At 37.5% G+C, this 22,680-nt stretch overlaps 1 protein-coding gene across 3 annotated transcripts in view; it reads left to right on the top strand.

Annotated features, from left to right (window-relative positions):
• Window positions 1–22,680, top strand: part of ANKRD28 (ankyrin repeat domain 28) — a 118,741-nt gene that overhangs the window by 32,234 nt on the left and 63,827 nt on the right. For 2 of the 3 annotated variants that reach the window (XM_069007225.1, XM_069007224.1), the window contains one exon: window positions 12,997–13,080. In XM_069007225.1, the coding sequence (XP_068863326.1) occupies window positions 12,997–13,080 (84 nt within the window). Of the gene's footprint in view, window positions 1–10,507; window positions 11,895–12,996; window positions 13,081–22,680 lie in introns of those variants that run through there. The other variant, XM_069007223.1, reaches the window with a different exon arrangement.

Genomic DNA, 22,680 nt, shown 5'->3' with positions numbered 1-22,680 from the left:
GTGTGTGGATTCTGGATACATAATGGGTTTTGTCTGCTTTTTTTGAAGTCTGACCCCTAAAATTCTCTAGTATTTTCTTTATAAAGCCATATGTTTTATAAATACTGTTTGTACTGTAGGGACAGTTTGATTAACACAATATGTGAAATTTCTATGTTACAAAATGCTTTCTTTTTTTTTTTTTTTAAGGAAATTTACTAGGAATAATTTTCATATTGAATCGTGGGAGGAGAAACTTGAATTCTTTGCATAACTATGGTTTTGTGTAATTGGAAAGAATTTAACGAGTAATATACTTGGTTGTAATAGTGTCCAAGTTGGGCAAACTTCAGGTGTCATTAAAACTGTTTTGAGATATTTTAAGGAATACAAGGAATGGAGTAGTTCTGATACATGGTTGATGAAGGGAGCTCAGTTGATGGGTGTGGGTCTGCAAAGCCATCTGTCCGCTGTCTGTTGCAGTGAGCAGTTTGAACGCTCCCACTGCTCTGTGTCAGTGCAGGCCCATGGGGAGCTGGCTCACACCAATTCACCAGCAAAAAAAAAGTAAATAGGGGCAGTTGGGTCATAAAAGTTGCCTGTGCTGGCTCAGGAAAGGGATGTGAATATGCAAGGATCATGTGGGGAAGGGAGGAGTGAAGAGTCTGTCTGGTGACCAGCAGTTAAAATCAGTCACACTTTTTCAAATGTCACTTAAAAAAAAAAAAAAAAAAGGCAACCTACAAACAAACATATTTCTAGGCTGGTAGAAATTTAATTAGCATTCTAAAGTAATGCTCTGTTACATTTTATAAAATTTCATTTGGTAATAGACTTTTTAAGCAAAGTGCTTTTTAATCTTCTAAATACAGAATTGAAAAATTGATAGGAAAAGTAATTAAGGACTGAAGGTTGTGTACATGCTCTTACCCTGCAGCGATGTGTAAAAGCCCTCCTGAGAGCTGTTTCCCTGGTGGGTACTGTGGGGAGGACTTCTTGGAAGGTTTGAAACAGGCAGAGAAGATTCTTGTCTGCAGCTGTGTTTCTCCTTGCTCAGTTTAGGAAAAGTCACATCTATTTTGGCAGCTGCAGAAGTTTTAGATGAGCTCTCTCGTCCTGTAGTAGTGCCTGTATGTGTGCGTGTGAATATGTGGGTTTTATCCAGCTGTGTTTTCTAGAGTGTTTCCAGTTGCCAGAAAGGAGCTTTTTCTTGGACATGAGGGAGGTGTAAGGGGTTCCTGAAAACTTCTAGGAAGTTTAGCTTTTCCCAAGCAGCAAATCCTGATGCTTGAGGCGGCTATTGACACGCACTGTTTTAAAGATAATCAAAATAATTTGTGTACAGTGATGCTGATTGTTTATGTACGGAAGACAGACAAAAAATATGGTAACCATAGCAACTGGGATTCATTTTGCTCACTTATGTATAGTATTTTGGGTTCCTGGTATGTATATGGAAACCAAAATTTCACATGTGAGCAAGCCAGCTGAACTGTGGCTTCTGTGGTCACAGTCTATTCATATCTACCCCAAACTGAATTTAAAGTATTGCACTAGTAGGAATGTTATATGCATAAATATTTATTTAAAAGTTTGTTGAAAATTAATGTATTCAGGACCTTTCTCTCCCAAACTCCGTCCTGGAAAAAAAGCCCTCAACACTAAAGTGTGCCCCTCTTTTCGCCTCCTCTTTCCCCGAAATGACACTCATCCCTGGGTGGAACAGGGAGGGGGAGACTGGGTTGTAGGCATATTGTACCATCACATGACTAATGAGTAGGAAAATCTGAACAGAAACTAAGGCCACAGTTTTAATGTTTTCTTTTGGAGCTATGAAATATTTCAGCCTCTGACTCCCTCAACTTTCTACTAGGAGAGTTTCATTAATGACAGAAAAACAGAATAGGTGTTTTGAAGGAGTAGATTTTGTAGTCTTTTTCTTCTTGACAAAATCAGAGCTTTGTTTTGAATAGCAGAGATTGTATGGTCCTCTTAGAAAATTAATGCTGCTATCGCTCTGTCATTCTAAATAGTTTCCTCTAGATAATGCATTTTAGTTCTTTTACTTATCAGGCTGACTGAATAGCAGACATACATTTGAAGCTGAGTAAACTTTCCTTCCCTAAGATGGTCAGATTTGGAAGTGTTCTCTTCCTGATGCCCTTCTAATACAGGTAAAGCAGCCTGTACTGTGTAGTTGCTCCTACTTAGGGTTTTACCTTTGTTCCTCAGTCCAACCTGTGTTATTTCACCTTATGGTCATTTAACCACTGGAAACCAGTGAGTGCTGTATAACACTTCTTTGAATGCATTGCTCTGCTCTGGTTCTTAGTTTTTCACAGGGTGTTCATTACTTCTCACTCTTAATTGGTTATATCGTCTTTCTTCTGTGATTGGATTAGCATTTTGTTAGTTTTTGCTGCTGAAATAACACAACTGTGAGTTCAAGCAAAACATGGACGAAGATAAAAGCCTGCTAATATTGCTGAAATGAGACAGATAACGGACTGTTTGCTGTAGCAGCATTTCCAAGCTGATTTTTGCAAATAGAGCTAAAATCAAACTTAAATAAGCATAATTATCAGTTGGAAGTCAGTGAGCTTTCTGACCTTGGCTAGCAGAGATAGATCCACTGAGCATCTTGAGTTTTGTGCTTGGGGAGTGGGCAGTGAAAAAAAAATCCCAACTCTTTCCTTTTTACTAATTCTGATAGCTGAATGGTTCTGTTGAAAGCGGGTTGTCAGTCTTGTTTATTTTTTTGAATAGGCAACTGCTGTTTGTTACTTGAGAAAAGCAACTGGTTCTGGAAATGTTCTAAATTGATGTGAGTCATCAGTGAAGGATTTAAATAGTTGAATATGATGTTTGTTTCCTCCCTTCCATGGCTCAAAATTGTATGAATCATTTTTTTCAGTGTTTCCCAGATAATGGTCTGAGCGGAAGTGGTATGCCTTTCTGACTCAAGTTCCTAAATGCTGGTGGAGCACTCCCAACTACTGCTGGTTTTGGTCATGTGGGAATTGCATAGGAACTACTGACAAATGTATAAAAGCAAACATTTTGTAACGATGGCAACTTACCCATGAGGATTGATGTGGTTGGTGACATAAAACCTTGAAACTCCTCTTCTGACTGGCATAACTGACTTGACTTTCCTGCCCAAAATGTGTTAAGTGGTATAGGATAAAAATTCAGTCATGAGAATCACTTTTCAAGTGTGTAGAATGTCTTGTAGAACACTAGAATTTGTGTTGGATTTTTATATAGCTGCCTGCTATTCTTATCTGCTAAAATGGAGGTGTTTTTAAAGAACCCACATCTCCTCTGTGGTTTCATATGCTCTTAGCCAATTTCATGTTTCCTTGTTCTTTCTACATAACTTGGAGCATCAAAAATGAATGCATACTCCAGTGTTAACTGAAAAAAATTAGTTAGCTAATGAATTTTAGAGGGGAAAGAGAAGGGGAAAAGGAAAAGAATGGGCATATCTGTGTTAAAGAACAGTATTAGGAGGGTAACCTTGATGTGACCTGGAAAGGACTAACTGATTTGTCTGACATCCCAAGCTCATCAAACATGCTGCAATGACAGCTTTAATATGTCATCAGTATAGTGGAGATTGGGATTGAGTCAGAGTGGTCACTCACTGTAGGCAGCAGAGCAACTCTCATTTCTAGAAATCTGATTGCCATTTTCTTTTTCAGAAGCTCAGCAGCACAGCAGTCCAGCAGAGTTTTAATGAGGAAATGATAAACTTTTTGCCAGATTTCTTGGCTCCAGTAGGAACCTTCTTCTCATTTTCAGTCACAACACCAGCACTGTCCAGTGCTGAATCTGTGTGTTTTGCTTTGTGCTGCCTTTTGTTTAAGGGGGTTTCCAGCCTTCCAGTAAAGAACCAAGGTTAGAAAAAGCAAAGTAAGGATGAAGGTTACTGGTTTATAGCCCATCCAGCTAAATGAGCTTCTGTGGGGAAGCTGACTGGCCCTACAGACCAAATGTAATGTGTTCCTAATCATCTGCTGGAGAAACAGCAGTTTGTTCAAAAACAAACCAGAAAAGCATACAAATCCAGGGAAGTTGGGACTTGTTTTTTTCCCATGTAGCAATGAAAGATCACACTCAGGTCTTTTTTTGAGTAAGCAGCTGCCAGGTGAGAATTGCTTCTTTTCCTTGGGATATGAACATAGAGGATTGGTTTCAGTGCATCAGAGAATATCATACGTTAGAAAATCCCAAGGAGTTTTTGGTATTCAAGAATGCAGTCTCTGAGAGGCTTGTGGTGCTCTTGTGTGTTATAGAGTCTGTCCTTGAATCCCAGACCATACACTATTCACAAACTCCTTAATTCCTACTGAAGAGGGAAGAGCAAACCTATTGTATGGTGAAAAATAAGGCAATGTTATGTTGACCTTCTGTGATGTAGGCTAGTTTTTCTGTAATGAATAACAAGTTTGATTCTTTTTTTTCTCTGCAGGAACACTATTGCAGGAAGAAATTTTCAAAGAGGAAATATGTAAAATCAGCAGTTCCTCTGTTCATCTTGAGCGTGACTACAGATCAGTAGAAAAGTAGATCAAAGGAGATGTACTAATTCTTCTCAGCGTATGCGTGCGCCCACAGGCCCAAAGGGAATTCTCTCAGTTGTTTTACCAGTTGCCCTGATATAAATTAGTAGGATCATATTTTAGTTAATTTATAGGAGTGAGTACACTATTGGTATAAACACTTTCAAAGCAAGGTGATAGATGATGTAAAACTATGATTAGGAATTCTGCAGTCATTCTTTTGCTCCAGCCAAGCTACCTGTTTCTTCTCCTTGGGAAAACGTAGTAGCATTGTTTCCTGAAGCATCAGGCTGTCAGTGCCAGCTGTGACAGTGGGCTGGTCTTCCAATGTGTCTGGGTTGCTATTTTTGCCCTGCTCTTGTTGATGTTCCTGTCCAGCCTCACCTCCCAGCAACTGGCTGGGTGTGCTGGGAGAGGATGGTTGACATGTGAAAGAGCAAACAGGGACTGCTGAGACTGAGCCTTTGATTTTTGTTTTGTTTTCATCGACTCTGCTTTTAGGGCTGGTGTGCACAGCTGAAATTGCTGCCCTCAGTAATTATTCCTGGAAGAACACTGTGGTTATTATTACAACTGATGCCATTTTCAGTGCCAAAAACCAAAATTGGCTGTGGACGTGATCTGAGCTGGAAGGAGCTAAGGAGGCCAGAAGAATTGCTCCTATCAGTGTCTTTTCTGGCTTTCCTCTGCCGACAGGTGGAAATACTTTGAACAAACCTGTGGGCCTTGCTTTTTGTGTTATGAAAACATTTTTAAAAGCTGTCATACTTGCAGAAACCTTAAGTGTACAGCTAATAATTTTGTGTTGTGTGGGTTTAACAAATGCTGAAGTGTTTTGCCTTCTCTTCTCTTTGACTAAACTGATATTTTAAGATGATATCAACTCCATTTTCCAACAGAAGTCATCTTCTCTCAGTTACCTTCTCCCAAAAAGAAAAATTGCTTAAGAAACAACCTGTCTTCTGTCTCAAATCCACACCACTGTACCTAAAGCAGTTTGTCAACATCTTTCTTTGTCTTCATGGATGCAAACTTACCTTAGCTATTCATAACAATATATGTGGACAGGTGCATCTTTTTGTGGTCTCTTCCCTGAAACAGGAGTTGTTTTGACTTCTAGTCAATTTTACAGACTGACAATACCACCATCAGACTTGTATGGTTGTTATTTAGAAAAGCTGTTGGGTGTAATAGTTGCCTTCTGTTTCTCGAAAGACAGAGAGGTGGCTGCTGTTGGGTGCAGCTGATAAATCTGAGCACACACTTTTTCTACAAAGTACCTTGAGACTGTGAAGTCAGACAGACTGGAGGACTTCTTTTATGTACTGTTTGTTAAAGTAAGAATGAATTGTTGATTTTGATTACAGGCTTGGACATTGAAAATGCACAAGATACCTCCTCCTGCCAGTGAATTTAAATCTGGCCTGAAAGGGAAGTACGCTGGGTGATATCCTAGCTAGGAAACAGTGTTGGATGATGCAGGACCCTAATATTTTTACTTTCTTTTAAGAGAAATAGGATTTACATTTGCTTTTCTGGTTTTTGGCCTGTGCACAGTTTGATTGCTAGACTCTGTATTTTGGACATCAGAGATAATTTTTTTAAGGTCTTTATTTATCTTGTACTATATGGTCCTTCAGCCAAGAGTTTGTCTGCAGGTGTATTGTTCAAACATACAAAATAGAAGTCAAATAAAAAATTGCTTAGTAGACTTTTAGCATTTTTAAGTTGTTTTATTGCTCTTTCATCTGATGATATTTCTGAAATATTTTTAAAATGTTAGTTTAAGTATACAACTGAAGTTTATGTCTGAATCACAGACATTTTTTATTATTAATTTTTCTTACTTTGTTCCAATTGAGAAAAGTTAGAATGAATGCTGGATTATTTTTCTTCTTTGTATTTGTGTCTCAGTTTTTGCTGAAATGGCTATTAAGATACTGGATTTTATTAATTGCAAAGTCTTCAAAGATAATATGTGACTGCATGAAATAGTTCTCTAGATTAACAGAAGCAATATAATTGCATGAGAAAAAGTAGGAGTTGCCTATGGTATCCTGAGGTGCAAGCAGAGCTATTTTGCTTGTCCTTAGAAGCAGAAATGTGGAGTCCAGGGGTTAAAACTATTCTGCAGATGCAGATGCTCTGGAATAAAAACTGGAAAGAAAGGTAGTAATTCGTTGCTGTAGACTGTTGTCTTTCGTGACTCCACCTCATTCCCGCAGGAGCAGGGAGGAAATAGCAGAGGAGTTCAGATGAGTGACTCATGAGAAGTATTCTAGAAGTATTGTAACTTATATTCGTGGTGATGCTGAACACTCATCTCTGTCTATATGTGATAAAACCAGCTTATACTGGGGCATGCCTATTTACTTAGAGCTGTAGCTATTATAAGCAATCTTTGTCTTCTGAAGAAATACAGAGATTAGGTATTTGCCTGGCAGAGTTGATATATGACTTACTTGGTTCTAAATTTTTTCTTTTTTACTGGAACCTGACAGAAAAATTTTCTTCCTTTCCCAGATCCTTTTAATCATACAAAATATTACATGAAACCAGTGGATTAACCTCAGCCCAGAAAAGACTTGGTAAATGCCGACTGGCAAGGGAGAAATTTTTATTTGGTCAGCCTTGATACTGAATGTCCTTCAGTGAAGTTTTTGGTGTCATCAGCAGTGCTGCTACAGTCTTCTGCTTATTTGTTCCTAGAGAGGAGGACAGATCTATAGAAAAGGTTGCTATTTTTAGCTGATTCAGAGTTCATGTTTTTTCTGTCTGGTGTAGATGGCTGACATCTGTGTTATAACCTGCAGTTGCATTCTTGTAATATATTCTCTTTATATGCACCCATGAAGGACTCTTGAAACTTGATTTACTTAAAGACAAGTGTAGTTTGAAAATTACACCACCTTTTTTTTTTTTGCTTACAGCTATCATGTCAACACAAAAGCTTTTATTTTTGCAAAAATACTTATCATCATTGCACTCCTTAGAATTTGAGAGTTAAGTGTGGAGATCTTACTTTGCTAAGAGATCTTGTGGAGGCTATCAGATCCCCACTCAAGCCCCTGTAGACATGGCATTCTTCCTTTAAGTTAGGCCATTTTTGAGTCTTCTTTCCTACTGCTCATTTCATAAGATTTCTTATTGGAAATAGATGACATTTGGAGAAGATGGATGGTGATGACCTGCTGTTTTCAGTTATTTTAAGTTTTATTAATACAAACTGAGATGCAATGTTCTTTATACCTTCGCAAAGTTCTATTATGATTCCTAAATTAGTTTGAGGAACAGAAGCTTAAATTAATCATCTTGAATTTACTCTGCTTTCATTCTCTGTTACTGTTAACTCTTCTCCTACACAGAAAGTTGTTAGTCTAGATAAGCTGCTGAAAAATTGAAACCTTAGTTTGGTTTCTCACAGTAGAATTCTGAGCAGCTTTTGATTTTTAGAACACCTGTTAGGTAACATTAAAAACTGCATTTTGCACACCAGAAGATACTTTGGATGGTTTTTTGAAGTTGAAAGAAGAGGTGATTAGAAGATGGTGTTTGCACTGAGGTGAAAGCACAGCTTTTGGTTGAAGGGGATGGGAGGGAGAAATGCTAGTTCATTGTGAGCAAAATTTGAATATCTAGAACTGGGTTTTCCTTTGGTTATGGAAGCAATTGTGCACACACAGTCCTATCATGAATAGGGTGTTTTTGCTTACTTAAATGGTTTAGATTGCTATCAAAATCAATATAATATTGACTCAGTTGTGTTGGTTCTCTTTCTTATGCAAACTGTGACACACTGGCTTTTAACTCTCTGTAGTAATGTCACAATTCAAAAATGTGCAATGTTAAGCGAGATGTAATGTGTTAACTTGCTTTTGGAAATAGTTTATATTAATTGTATTATAATTATATCTAAGATCAGTAGAATAATTATCAGAGTAAATTTAAATGTTCTGAATTTTCACAGTTAACTGAGTGTGAAGACGTACTTTTTTAAGGTAACTTGAATTTCTAGCTGATTTTGGAGCATTAATTGCAAAGGTAAAAAATGGACCACGTTCAGATAATTTGAACTAAGTTAGGCATTATCTCTATCTAGCAATGTGTCCAGTTGGTAATTCCAAAGAAAGCATATGGAACCCTTGGCATTTGCTTACTGTATAAATGTACTGACTCTTGAAAAGTGTTCATTTACACTGAACATATGGGCTTAGCTGGAAAACCATTATCTAGCAAGTGTGTGTGTGTGTGTCATATGAAATTCGAGTATGCATTTTGTCAGTATTTTGCTTTTACACATAAAATCTGATTTTTAATTTTTTAAAAAATATGTGTTTAGTTATGCAAATAAGCTACAGTGTCTGTTCCTTAGGGCATTTTTCACAAATAGAAAGCAAGCTATTTTCTATGTTGTGGTTGTTGTGTTCCATAGCAGACAGTAGGGTGTTGCAATAGCTGAGCTTTGAGGATGTCCATGGTTTATTAGAACTGGTTCTGCTGTGGCCAAGAACACAAGTTGTCATATGTACTTGTGTGAATCTGTGTTACTGCTTTTTAATAAATGGCTGAAATGCTAGAAGAAAGCTCTGTGGTGTAACAATCATTGCTTTTTTGTAATTAAGACCAAAAGTATGAGATTTCAAAACAACTCGATTCTGTGTAATGAACAGAATGTATTTATGAAAGTGTCTGTTAGCCTTGAGAAACTTTAATCTGAAATTTCATGATAGATCAGAATGTGGTGCTATATTCTGCCAGGCCAGGACTCTTGAGGTCAGGGAGCCCTTGGCCAAGGTACTCTTTTGCACTTAGAAAACTTTTGCCTGCATGAAGTGTCAGGGGGAAAGGGAGGTGTTTAAGCAATTTATTATGTTGCAATGAAGCTACTGTAGACATTTTTGCTAAAGAGTTCATATGAGCTTTTCCTGCCTGTGGCCCCCAAAGGTGGGAATTCAATATGTCTATTTATATCCAAACCATTTACACACCATTTAAACCTGTCTTTCTCTCTGCCCGGGTTCCTGTGTGAAACCTGAGTGCAAATACTTTATTGAAGAGCTATAAACTTGCTCACCATTGACTAATTCTGCTCTTAGCAGCCACTGAAGGGCATCCGAATTGCCTTCATGCTGCACAGCAGGAGCAAAAACCCCTCCCTCTGTTCCTGTAACACTGAAGCTTATCCAGCAACTTTTGACAGAAGCCATTTACATAATACACCCACGAGCCAACACCATTTAGGCAGATTCAAGCTGAAGTATTTATTCAGCAAGTTGTAGGGCTTCATATTATACTTTATTATTATGGTATATTTTAATAATACTATATTTAAATTATACTTAATGTGATTTTTTTCGAGCTGAGCTTGTGTTTGTCTGTACTAATTGCAAAAAGCCAATGGGTTTGGTTTAATAGCTGTTTTTTTAATAGTCAGCCTATTGCTTTAAGATTTTACTGTTCATTTAATTTTCAGAGGATTTTTGTGGGGCATTTGTTGTCTTCAATGAGTTAAGTATTTTGCTACTCTGACCAGTGCCATATGAAAGCAGTTAGAGTGCTGGAATTGTTTACTGCCGAAAGTGTGGTTAGTCAGCAGAACCAGTGCACCACATTTCTTTGCGGCTTTTAGTGGAAAATATTAAACAGGCGTTCTTTCTTCAGTTATAGAATTTTTACGTTTTCAGCTGCGTTAGTCACTGAACTAGCGCAGACTGCAAAGACTGCCCCCAAAAAAAGAAAAAGGCGGGTTTTTTCTGGTGCCAGAGGAAGTTACCCTGGGAGTGGTGGCTGGGTGCTCTGGTAAGTGTGACATGTGAGCATTACTAGGCATTTCACCCTGCCCGGCTGCAGTCGCTGCTCGCCAGGCTGCTGCTCAGGGGGAGTGCTGCCGTGGCAGGGGTTTGTGCGCCGCTCCTGCCGACTCGCACAGCCAAGCTGGTTTTTGAGCTTTACAAAGCTATCTGCTGATTGTATAATTTAATTTGTCAAGAAAAAAAACGGATAAGCAGAAGCTCTAACTGAAGAGGAGAATCAGGTTGGCGCAGTGACAGATGTTCGGATAAAGAAGTTGGCTCAGAGAAGATGTACAGAGTCTGATTTTTTTTTCCTTTTTTTTTTCCTCCCCCTCAATCTGAATGAAGACTATCATGGGAACTGCATTCACATGGTGATCAAAAGAAACACTTTGAGTGATGAACTGCTTTTGCAGAAGTCGTCTAAGGCAGTAATTTGAGCTTTTGTGTGCAGTAGCTAGCTTGTTTTTCTGAAGCATTCCTCCTCAACAGTATTTCTGCCTTACGCGCATTCCCTGATGGAGAAGCCACAGCTACTGCCTGGTGAAGGAAAAATGAACGCTCCGCATTGCTCGTGTCCCTGACAGAGTAACACCGTCTGCGTTGCTGTCGTTTGGGGAGGCTGGATTCAGCCGGCAATATTATTCAAGGAGTTCATTGTCCCTGTGGTCTGACTCATCGCATGTAAATGTGCTGCAGCCGTGCTGCACGTTGCAGCTATTTTCTTGCATGGGAAAGAATTATTTTCCTCTGAACAGGTCCTGAATAACTGCTGGAACCGAGATGTGTTTTTCTCTCTGGACTGTTTTTGACATTGAGAAAGGAAGCTGTAGAATGGCAGGATGATCGGGAGGCGCGTTTATTTTCAGTCACCAGAAAGCCTGTGAGGGTTGATTTAAACTGACCTTGCAGGAGTGGGAATAGCTGCGGCCGTCTCTCTCGGGGCAATTGTTCCTTGTTCCGTCCTCTGCAGGACGGAGTCGTGTCTTCTGCAACAATGATTTCACTGTGGGGGTAGGAGGACCCTGTGGAAGTTGTGACATTAACAAAGACAAACTTGCTTGTGAAAGGACAGCTGTGTGCGACAGTGAGTGCTGTTCGAATGGAATTGGATCTTGGGGTATTTTTATCAACTCTTCCACAGTTTTGTTATTTTCGTTTTGATGCTTAGGGAGTTTTTACTTTATAAAGGACAACTTTTTTTCAGGAGTGTCTTGAACATCTTTTGGTGTTTAAGTGTGAAAAATGAAGTGTGAGGGGGGACTGGAATGTCCCTTTCTAGATGCTAACACACCAGCAGTAGCACTCACAAGTTTGTGAGGGCATGTGAAACAGGTGAAAGTATTTCCTCTATGGTCCCTGTTGTGATACCTGCAGTCTGCTTCCAAAAATACCATTGCTGGCATTTTTTTGTTTGCTTTTGCTTCCTCAAACGGATCGAATGAGTCGAGTCTGTATTGTTGTTTTGGAGGAGGAGGAAGATGATTCTCCCACATTTATTTCCAATTTGCCTCAGGAAAATGTATCTGTACATCCATCGCCCTCTGGAAATGTGCTGGTAAGGCATGTTGTTTGTTGGCATATCTCCTGCTTATAATGCTGTCTGAAATACCATTAGCTATATTCCTAAGATTAGGGTGAACACGTACAGTGTTGAAACAAGACAAGGTGATAAAATCTGCGTGTAATAAAGATGGAAAAAGCTGAAACTTAGTGGTAGAATTTATGCTTGCAAGGGTCCATTCTTTTTCATGTAACCTTATTTATGGTGCAGCAAGAACAAGTCTTGGTTCTTGTGTAATAGGAGTAGGGTTTTAGAAGGCTTAGGGAAATGTGTTTGAAGTAAATGGGTTTTCCCTGCTCCAGTTCTCTCACTCTTCAATGGTACATTTATGCAGTGCCACTTTAGAAGCTGATGTGATCATTGTATTATAATAATATTCTGTGTTTATTTTGACAACTGATATAGTTATATCAAACAAGAGCAATTCTAAGCTAAAATAAAAATTAACATAAGTCACAATCTTGGTATAACTGTTAGATTCAAGCTAGCACTTTCAGGAAATGATCAACACTGGGGACTGTGCTTGTATTGCTTTAAATTATTTTATTTTGTCAAGTGACTGACTTAATCTTGCTACCATACCTCAGCAGCTTTTCTTACTTACTAAGAAATCCTGCTATATTTAGTAATAGATGTGTGTGAATTTGTTACCATACTTATCTGATGCACTTTGCTTTCCCACTCTGTCTAAACAGGTGAAAGACTTCCAGTAACTTGAGTCACTTGCTAATGTAAAAAGGGATTGTTTGCTTAGACGGTATAGAATTTGCAGCATGTAATGACGGCCCTAATTTTATTATAAGGCATTCTCTTTTCAGCTGTTATAAGCTTGTCTTAAGCTTGTCTTCTCAGCTCCTTTTTTTTTTTTCTTTCATATATATATACTTCATTGACTTAGAGGATGTCTGTGTGTTTGAGGTTTTTAAAACCGGCAATTTCTTTGATTCTAAATACTGGTGCTGGTTTCTTTGTTTTACTGCCTGGAATGGGGTTTTTTTTGTCATTACCTTGTGTTTCTGTTATGTATCGAAAAAACTGTATGTGTATCACTAAAACCTAATACAGGGTTTAATTTTGTGTTTTTTCTTCATTTCAGCCACCATTGGTTCAAGCTATATTTAATGGAGATCCTGATGAAGTTCGAGCACTAATATTTAAGAAAGAAGATGTTAATTTTCAGGTAAAATCAAATATCATTGGCTTTGAATGCATTTTAATTTTTAATATATTTTAATTTTGTTTGTTATATCTTTCTGCTGTACTAATCTCTTTAAAACCTTGCTTATTCTTGAGCTGTACATTTTATATACTAGGCCAAGTAAAGCCTATGCATACACTTCATACTGGGAATCAGGTGTATAGCTTTGCAGATTTGTGTGAATAGTAAATACCTAATTTTATATTCCTTGTAACTCTTAGTTCTGCAGTGCTTGGGTAACTGCAAAGTTTGTGTATACAGTTACATCAGACTAATTTACAGAAAGCTAGACTGGTTGAGTGTGATGCTATGTATACTTGAATTCTTTTAAAATTGAATATAGCATATAGTATACATTAGACAATTATAAGAACATAGTCTGGGGTTTCAGTAGGTACATTTAACAGTGGATTTTAAAAAGGGAAACCTAATGATTATATTAATAGGAATGAGAAATTGGGTTTATATTTTTGTGGTGCTTCACACTCAGGCACTGCAGACATAAAAATTATACTGAAATGATACTAAGTTTATTCCACTGTGTGATTTGAACAGCATGCAATTACTGTATTTCTGTTAAAATTCTAATATGCGTGTTTGACACTATGAAAGATAATACAGCAGAAACACTTTACATGGATTAGAAATTGCTTTGATTATTACAGCAGACTGACACAAACCATTTAGGGCTTATGCTACAGGAATATACGTATATACCTGTTTCTCCTCCAAATCATCAGAACAAGAGTGATGCTAAAAGGCAAAGGCTAAGATCTAGTTGCTACCTAGGGGCCCATTTAAGACCATGGTAAGTGTTTACACTTTCTTCTGGGGAGATGTAGGCCAAAGGCAAATATTTAGCTTGGTATGTCTCTTTTGACATTTAAAAGCATTCTGCCGAATTTACAGCTGAGAAATGGCAGCTGAAAAGTCCCAGTATAAGGAAGCTGTCCTATTGTCTTGAAGGGCTTGAGAAGGACCCTGTATGAACAAACTTTCTGTCAAATCTGAAGCTTTGTTTGATAAGGTTGGACTTTTTTTCCTCTTTCAGGAGTTTTGTGTGTCCTTAAGAAAGATTGTATGATTAATTATACCAAAAGACTTAATATTCTGTTTAGTTATGAGAGCATTAGTTTTATATCCTTCCAGTGTCTGCATCTATGTGCTCTGGTCACATTGCCATTTTTATTTTTAAAAGATGATTAGTTTGTATTGTTACTTTGTATTCATTCATGTTTCAGGTTTAGCATTCATAGCTATAGGACCTTGTAAACAAAGTTAGGTTTACTCTCTGCCTTTTTTTATCATCTATTACCAAAGCCTCTGCTATATTTCGGTATGTATGTGGGAGTGGTTTGGAATTGGGTTTTGTTTTTTCTCAAGTTGTGTCAAACACTTGCAAATAAATAGGAAGATAGGAAGTCAACTGATGTGCTTAAATAGGAAAGCTTGTAATTACTTGCTGTCTTTGAAGAGAATTACTTCAGATTGCCAGGTACTTATCTTGTAGGTAGAATAGTCAAAATCTGGAGGTTTTTACATTTTATGTTTTGGGGTTTTTTTGTTTTGTTTTGGTTTTTTTTGTTTGTTTGTTTTTTAATTCCTTTCTGTGGATACATCTCTCTTTAATAGAACATGTGTGCGTCTTAGCCTACTAACACCCAAAGTGTGGATAGATAGTCCATGCAGGACAAATATGCCATTTTTTCAAAACCGCCTTCTTCACCGTTGGGAGATACTTATCACTCATGACCACTGTTTCTTATCATGGCAATCCTAGTCCTACTGCAGTATCAAATATTTGATTTACATTTATCCTTTAAATGCTGTTTTTTGGGGCTAAATGAGCATGTAAATTCTCCCATTGGCTGGTAGAAATGACGTAGACTGCCTAGTATATTTTACTGTGTGTCTGTGAGCATTTTGTTCTTTTCCTTGGGTTTTTTTGTTGAAGATGTCCTTGGCTGGAGGTAACATATCTCTACATAAGTCTAGATCCAGACTTGTTCCCTGAGTTACGTGTTACAAGTTGGTGTGGACAGGAGGGGAAAAGTGAAGAAAATGAAATAGTTATTTATATTCCTAAAAAAGAGTAGGATCGGGATAAACTGTTTTGACCGTTGTGGTTTGTATTAGACCAGTATACACACTGGATTTTTTTCCACTTTGCTATCCAAGTGTTTCAGTACAGTTACTTGAATTCCAGAGTCATTCCCTCCAATGCCTCGGCAGAGTCATTTCCCCCTTTCAAGAGCAACTAATTATTTTGCAGTTTGTATTCGAATAGCTGAGATTCCTTCCGTCCTCCCTTCCCCTGTGCATGGGCTGGACTCTGTAACTGGAGACCCAGCAGCGTTCTGTGAATCAATTTTGCCCAAAAGTGAACTGAAGATAGAGCTGTTGTACATCTTCTTTGTGACATTGGCATTCATCTAGGAAAGTTTTTTATGATGAAACGGGGGTATTTTTTCTTTCTGTTTCATCCAGCTTCATTTACCTTCTTACTTTTACGATATGTTATCTCTGACATTAATCACAATTGGTTTGATACTCTTTATAGAGCTAAGTGAGTTGAATCTGTGTATTTGGCTTGCCAAAGCTAGGCTGTGGAAACTGATGTTATGGTAATACCTAAATATTGCTTTGAGTTTGGCCTGTATTAGGGCATTATTCCTAAAACAGATGATGTCTTCTGCCATAGTGTAATACTTAGAGACATTCTGAAATAGGTAGTCTTTCAGAACAAGTTGCTGTGTGTGACTGTAAGATAATGTACAAATAGTAAATGGGCTTTTTTCAGAAAGAAGATTGTTGTCTGTTCATGCCATACCAGCCTCGAGTCACAGGCTCAGTTTAGATTTAGAAAGTATGTATTGTATTCTGTTTGCTGTTGAAATCTTTTGTGAAGAAAGAGCAAATTGAGTGTATCCCTAGCTGCTTAAACTGGGGTTCAAAAAGGCTTACCCTCTCTGCAAGCTGGAAATGTGCAGCTCTTTATAGACAAAACTGATTTATAGGAACTTTGTTCAAATAAATTGTTTGGAAGGTGAACTTTCCTGAGGTTCTAGTTAATGGAAAAAAAAAAAACAAAACAAAGGGGAAAAGGGTTCTACAGGGTTCCATTTCCCTCCCATTTCCCAAGAAAGCTTAAGTAACTGTAGCTGCTTGTTTCATGAATCAGGCTTAAATCACGTGCATCACATATGTCAAACAGTATAGAGTTTCTGTTACAAGCATGGTTTTTACTATGCTCTATGTGTCTGTTTAAAAAATTATTATTATTTCTTGGTACCATCCTGAGCTTTTGAGACTTGACAGAAAGGAAAATCTTGCATGATAATGGACACATTTAATATCTATTAGTTAATGGAGGTCTTCAACATTTCCTGCTCTTGCTGATTAGATTAGTGGGGCTGGTTTGAATTCTGCATACTTTTCAGCAACTAGTTTTGGCTAACTGAATGCTTTCAGCATTGCATTTTATAAGTGAGTATTGGTTTGGGCTTTTTTTTAAAGATTTTGAGACCTGTTACTGTTGTAAACTCTGCCATTTCTGTTTGTAATCAGAACTCGTATGATGTATGTTCAGTTTAAAGGATCATGAAAGTGGAATATATCATCTCAGCTATTAGTTAAGAATGGAATTCTCTCAAGGGAATACAGCTCACTGTCAAAAGTGATTTAAAGGTTGCAAATCTGACTACTGAAGTGATTGTTCAAATTCAGAACAATTTTTCCTCCTCCTAGACCTATTAGGGTAGTATTTCTTGCCATGAAAATTGATACTTCAGGTAACCCAATATTTTTTATAACTCAATTGCACTTGATCTTAGCCAAGGGGACAAACATCTGATCCTCTCTGGAACTGGTGTCAGTGTGCCCCTTGCTCTTCTCATACTAAAGCCAAACAGGCTCTTTTTTTGGAGGATTCCCAAGACTGATCTACACTAATCTCTCACAATGCTCAAAAATGCTCACTGTTCCTATTTAAAGTAGTAATATTGACATATGTGACAAGAGACTTAAACATGAAATACCTGGATCTTACTGTATACTGTGCTTTGTGAGATTAAAATAGATTTAAACTATGAAATGTTCTAAAGCTACTTTATGTGTGAGTTGGTGGTTTTTTCCCAACATGAAACGTAATAATGGGAAGTGAAATTCCTCATACTGTACCATTACAGCCATTGGTACCCTGTAGCAATCAGGGTTCTCTGTATGATTTCTATTTTGAATTATTGGCCATCCAGCACGACTCTTAATTTAATGTCTTTTTTGTATGGTAAGTAACCACAACGTAAAAATTCACCTGTGCTGCTGTTTTGGGAAGAAGGGAAAAACAAAACAAAACCATAGAACCAAATGATCTTTTGTCTGCCCTCCCTAACCCACACCTGTATTAGATAGCAATGAAGTGTTGCCCATAAATCCCAAGTTTTGCTGGTGGAACTGACAAGGGGTATGATCCTGTAGCACCAAAGTGCTGATACAAACAGGATAGCTAAGGTTGTGTCTGACTGGTATTTTGAGCAGTAGAGTTCCAGTAGCGATGTGGGCTCCATTCCCAGTCCTGCCAAATGTGGGTTTGTGTGACCTCTTCTTTGTGTTTTTTGCATAGTAGGAGAAAGCTGCTGGATGTTGTTCTAGGGTAAGACAGAACATTAGTTTATCTTACTCTGCAGGTCACTATATACTGAAAGAGGAAGAAAATTGGCTTGTTAGTCTAGTGACGAGGCTAGGACTCCTTACACAGCATCGGGTCTGGGTACCAGGAGAATTAGATTATTGAGGGTCTCAAAGATATTAGTAATTTAAGAATGAATAATGAAAATTTAAGTACAGTTCAAAAACCAGGAAAGATCCTTTGAGATTATGGTATTGGTCAACAAAGTCCTAAAAGAGTTAAATAGAAAAAACAGGCAATGTATGTATGATCACCTGGCTTTCATCATTATACTTTACCTTGTTGTTTGAACTGCTGGAGTAACAGGTGTTTTTGTGCATATTTGTGCAGTGTAGAACAGGAAAACCTGAATTAATTGGCTGCAATATGGAACATTCTACAAGATTTAGTCAAGTTTGATGTTCTGATCATACAAATGAATCCTGTGCCTATTTCATGCATTAAAAGAATTTTTGCATGTGTTGTTCTGTGGGAAATTGTAATTGCTCTCTAATTCAGCAATTACATTGAAATATTTCTCCATGTAAAGAACATTACATAAGTAAATATGGACTTCCTTGAAAACAAATGAACAAGAACCCATAATTTTAATGAGGTAAAAATAGTCGTTAGGTATTTTCTTACCTTTGTTTTCACTATCTTTCTGTAGCCAATTATTTTCCCGATTACTAATGTAGGTTTTCTTGTTTGTTTTCTATAAAAACATACATGCGTACTACAAATGTAAATTCACTGTAGCTTGACTTATCTGTGCTTCTAGAAACTTTTCTGTGTTAATTGATATGTGTAGTGTTTGAGCTATGCCTTTTGTTATCAGTGCCTTTGTAACTTGGAGTCACTGTTAGTGTAAAAATTTGCTGGTTGGGACAACTGGAAGAAGTTCTCAAAGCAAGTTACTATGGGATGCTTTTAAGCAGTGGTGGTTGGTGTGTAGTGCCATGTTCTTGTGCTTTTGATGAGGGCAAGACTCAGAGGCTGTTTTTAACAGGGAGTGGAATAGTTTTGAGAACAGGGGAGAGGACTTTGACAGTTTTGCAGAGATTTGCATGGGCCAGATAAAAGCAATGGGAAGGCAGGCATGTCCAAATAGTACTCCTTTCCACTTCAGGAATGCTGTGACTACTGATCAGGAAAAGGGGTTATTCATCGTGGTTTGTGATTTGGTCCACTCAGAGTATGTTTGCAGGGAAATAATTTTCCAGGCCAGTTCATCTGTAACACCTCTTGGTACTAGAGAAAGCTTCCGGCAATCACAGCAAAGCTACCCTCTGGTTTTTGCCTAAGCTGGTGAGAGTAAATAGTGGTTAAAAACTAGTGTAATGTAGCAAAGTCTAAGCAGGAGTTGTGAAGAGTTTTTAACTCTTCAAGCTGTTCTTCTGAGGAGGCGAGATTATGGGTTTGCTAACCAGTCTATTTGTCCCAGACATGCCTCACACCCAGTGTTGGTAACTATTTTGTCAGGTTCCTGCAGGCAAATCAGAGGATTTACATGAAGGGCTTTTTCGTTGGCAACTGGAGTTGGCAACCAAAACTTGCTCTAAAGTATTTGTTACTGTGGAGCAGCATCTCATTGTATTCCTTGGCAGGATAGACATAACGTCTGGTTTGCTCATTTGAATGTGAGGAAGGAATTAAAAAGTTGCCCAGAAAATTGTAAAATATTCTGAAGAGCACAATTTATTTATTTTTTTAGATCCTATTTTAATAGGTCAGGTTATGCACTTTTTGTTTCTTAGTTGTTGCCATTGCTAAAGAGTTTCAATCTGTCATTAATTTTTCTTCTCTAGAAGTAACAGTCACTGTTTTTTTATTTGATCTTTTGCTAATTTCCAAATGCAGACAAGCTTTTAATAAAGAGATGCTGTAGTTATTGTAACTTGAACCATCTCGACTGACATTGTGAAGGTGTAGCTGCAGTAGTATTTTGGAGGAGTGCACAGTTTAGACCTATTAAAATAAAACTTGAATTTAAGGCCTTCTTTCCAAAAATGTTGTAATATCTTGAGTCTCTAATCATAGCAAAGAAGTATTTAGTGAAAAATGGTGAGTTTGGAGGTATTAATGAAGTGCATAGAAATATTTGCATGGTTTTTGCTGTATTGAGAACACTTACTTTTCCTCAGAGATGGTTAGAATACAAAGTTTGCCATCTTTGTAATGTGCTTGTTATAGCTGGTGTTATTCCTAATACTAATATCTTCACATTTTAGCTATCAAATCTAGAGGAAAAATTGTTTTAAAACAATTTTTAAATTTAAAACAATTTTAAAACAAGCTTGCTAATTTCCCATATTCATATTACTTATCTATTTAAAATTCTGTTCAAGCTTGAAGCCCTTTCTTTCTCCACTAGAAAGGTTTCTGGTTGGTTGAACATTATTTGTAATATGTTTTTATCTTCAGTTTAGAGTGTAGTAGATTTGGGGGATAAAATGACAGGTATTTGTGAGTAACAAAGACTTCTTAATATGATGAAAACATAGAATATAACTTAGAGCTTGGTGCTAGTTATTTTAATTCAGTTTCATCCTTTGGATTTTTGAGCAGTAATTCCCCCTGAGTTTTCCTGCAAATAAGAAGTATATGTTGAAAGAACACAAACGTGTATGCCTGTATATAAATGCATACAAGTTATATAGAAAATGTGATCTTATTTTGTTTTTAAATGGTCACTTATCTAATGTTAACAACAGTAGGCATATAATGAAATGACAGTGAGAACAGTCCTTTGAAATAACTGCAGGAGGTTGGAAAGGAAATAAAACATTCCTGTATAAACAAACACTAATAAAGAGAATTCCTGCAGTAAAAAACACTGCTGAGAAACTCAGGGCAGCAGCTGCTGCCTGGCAGCCTCTGCCTGGAACCCAGCTTCAGGTGCTGGAGCAGAGGCCAAGAAATCTTACACTGGGCAAGTGAGGGGCTGTGAGACTTCACAAAGCACAGGTGAACTCAGGATGGGCATAAATCACAAAACAAGCTGTGTGTGCCTTCAGGCCGTTCTACTGCTAACTTCTAATAGAAGAATTTTTATTGCCCATTTAAATAACATTAATTATACCTATCTCTTACTCAGGATAGATCTCTAAGAAGAACTGAGAGCTGTTGTAATTAGGTAGAGGCATTTTAAGTAGTTAATGGCTTTAATTTGGTATGTTTTCATTTTGTATGAAGTATATGTAAATATATTTTTTGAATGTAGGGGCGAGAAACATAGTGTATAATCTCAGAGATTGATGGTAGTTATCTTCTGTGTTTGTTTGCTCACATACTTCTAATAAAATACAGCTTTCTAATGGGAACAAGATGTTTCTTTTTCTTCAAATGTTTGTTTGGATTTTTGACCAATGCGCATCTCACTGTATTGTATTGCTTTCTGCTTCTAGATAGTCTCTGTACTAAACTAAGTATTTCCATCACAAACAGGAACCCCCATTTTCTGTGTGACCAGCCTGATGAAATGATGAGTCATATGAGACTCCTGCTTTATAATGTGTTCAGTTAATTGAAATTTCTTCACATCTGAAAAATGGCAAGAAGATTCTGTGATGAATTCTGGTTTTGAGGGGAGTGTTTGTGATGCCGAAAAAACAGGAGCAGGTTGTGCCTGCTCAGAACTCGCATCTATGCATCAGCTTTTACTGTGGAGCTGAAGTGTCTTGCATGTGAGACAGTCCAAGAATTGGTTTTTAGAAGGACATTTTGTGAATAGCACAGGCCAATGTGTGTGGTGTTACATTAAAAAGAGACAAAGCTCGTGAAACACCTTGTCACTAAGTCTGATCAAGTTTTAGTGAGGTGTTTTTAAAGGAGGAAGTGGAATGCAGCATTACCATATGGGACTGACCAGGAGTTACTTTGGTAAAGAATTAAATCCCTTCTTAAATACATGAATATTCATGTTATATATCTAAAGAGATAAGAAGAAACTTTGCTGCAGGAAATGTACAGAAGCTCTTCCTGTATGAAAGCTGATTTTACTTCTAAAGGATTGGATATTAGATTGTTTGATCCATTGATGTGAAGCCTGACTGATTCCAGAAATTGAGAACTTGGGAGACTATTTCTTCCAGGTGTAGTGTAAACTTGCTGCCAGTTGTATAGTGTAAACAGTATCCACCAGCTACTCAAAGATGATTTAAATTCTTCATATAGAAGTTGTTCACTGTAACTTAACTTTAAAGCTGAGCATTTCCTGTTCATTAGTGCGGGATGTTTCTCAGGCATGTCATCTCTAATGATTAATCAGATATCTTAGTTCCTTTATAGAAGTTTACAGTGAATCATATTTTTCAGCCTCAATATAAAGTGTGTCCAAATGGTGTTGAATTCATCTTCTGGTGTAGAAATAGATTCAAGATGTTTTAAATACAAATCTGTTTAATTAGGCATTTTCCTTCAAAATTGAAATGTTTAATGAGAGAAACTTGCCAGTCCAGAGAGGAATAATTCTTTTCTTCATGTTAATAACACAGTATTTAACCTCTGCAAATGAGATTTTCAGATGTATTGAGTTACCACTCTTATTAGAGTGGTACAAACAGACAAACCTTCAGCAGAGTTACAGGATAATCTGACCAACATCAGCAAACTGCTACTTGGTACAGCAGGCTTATGGGCAGTAGCTCTCAAAAAGTTACCATTGCAAAGGGTAGAACTGAGAAGAACATTCTGCTTACATGGCATGGTGCTGCCTTGAACAGGAAATGAGAATTATTCTTTAGAGACTTTAGTATGAATTAATATTAGTGTGCTACTCAGGCTAACACATCCTCCTTCTCATCAGGCTTAGTAAGCTCGCCCAGTACTATGCTAATGTGGATTTACTGTTTGCTAAACTGGGCAACTAAGCCTGGATGTCTGCATGGCAGTGGTTTACTGTATCAGCCAAACAC

This window comes from Aphelocoma coerulescens, chromosome 2 (genome assembly GCF_041296385.1).
Source record: "Aphelocoma coerulescens isolate FSJ_1873_10779 chromosome 2, UR_Acoe_1.0, whole genome shotgun sequence".
NCBI lineage: Eukaryota > Metazoa > Chordata > Aves > Passeriformes > Corvidae > Aphelocoma > Aphelocoma coerulescens.
The sequence above is the reverse complement of the archived record's forward strand: the minus strand, read 5'-3'. Positions and strand labels throughout refer to the sequence as shown.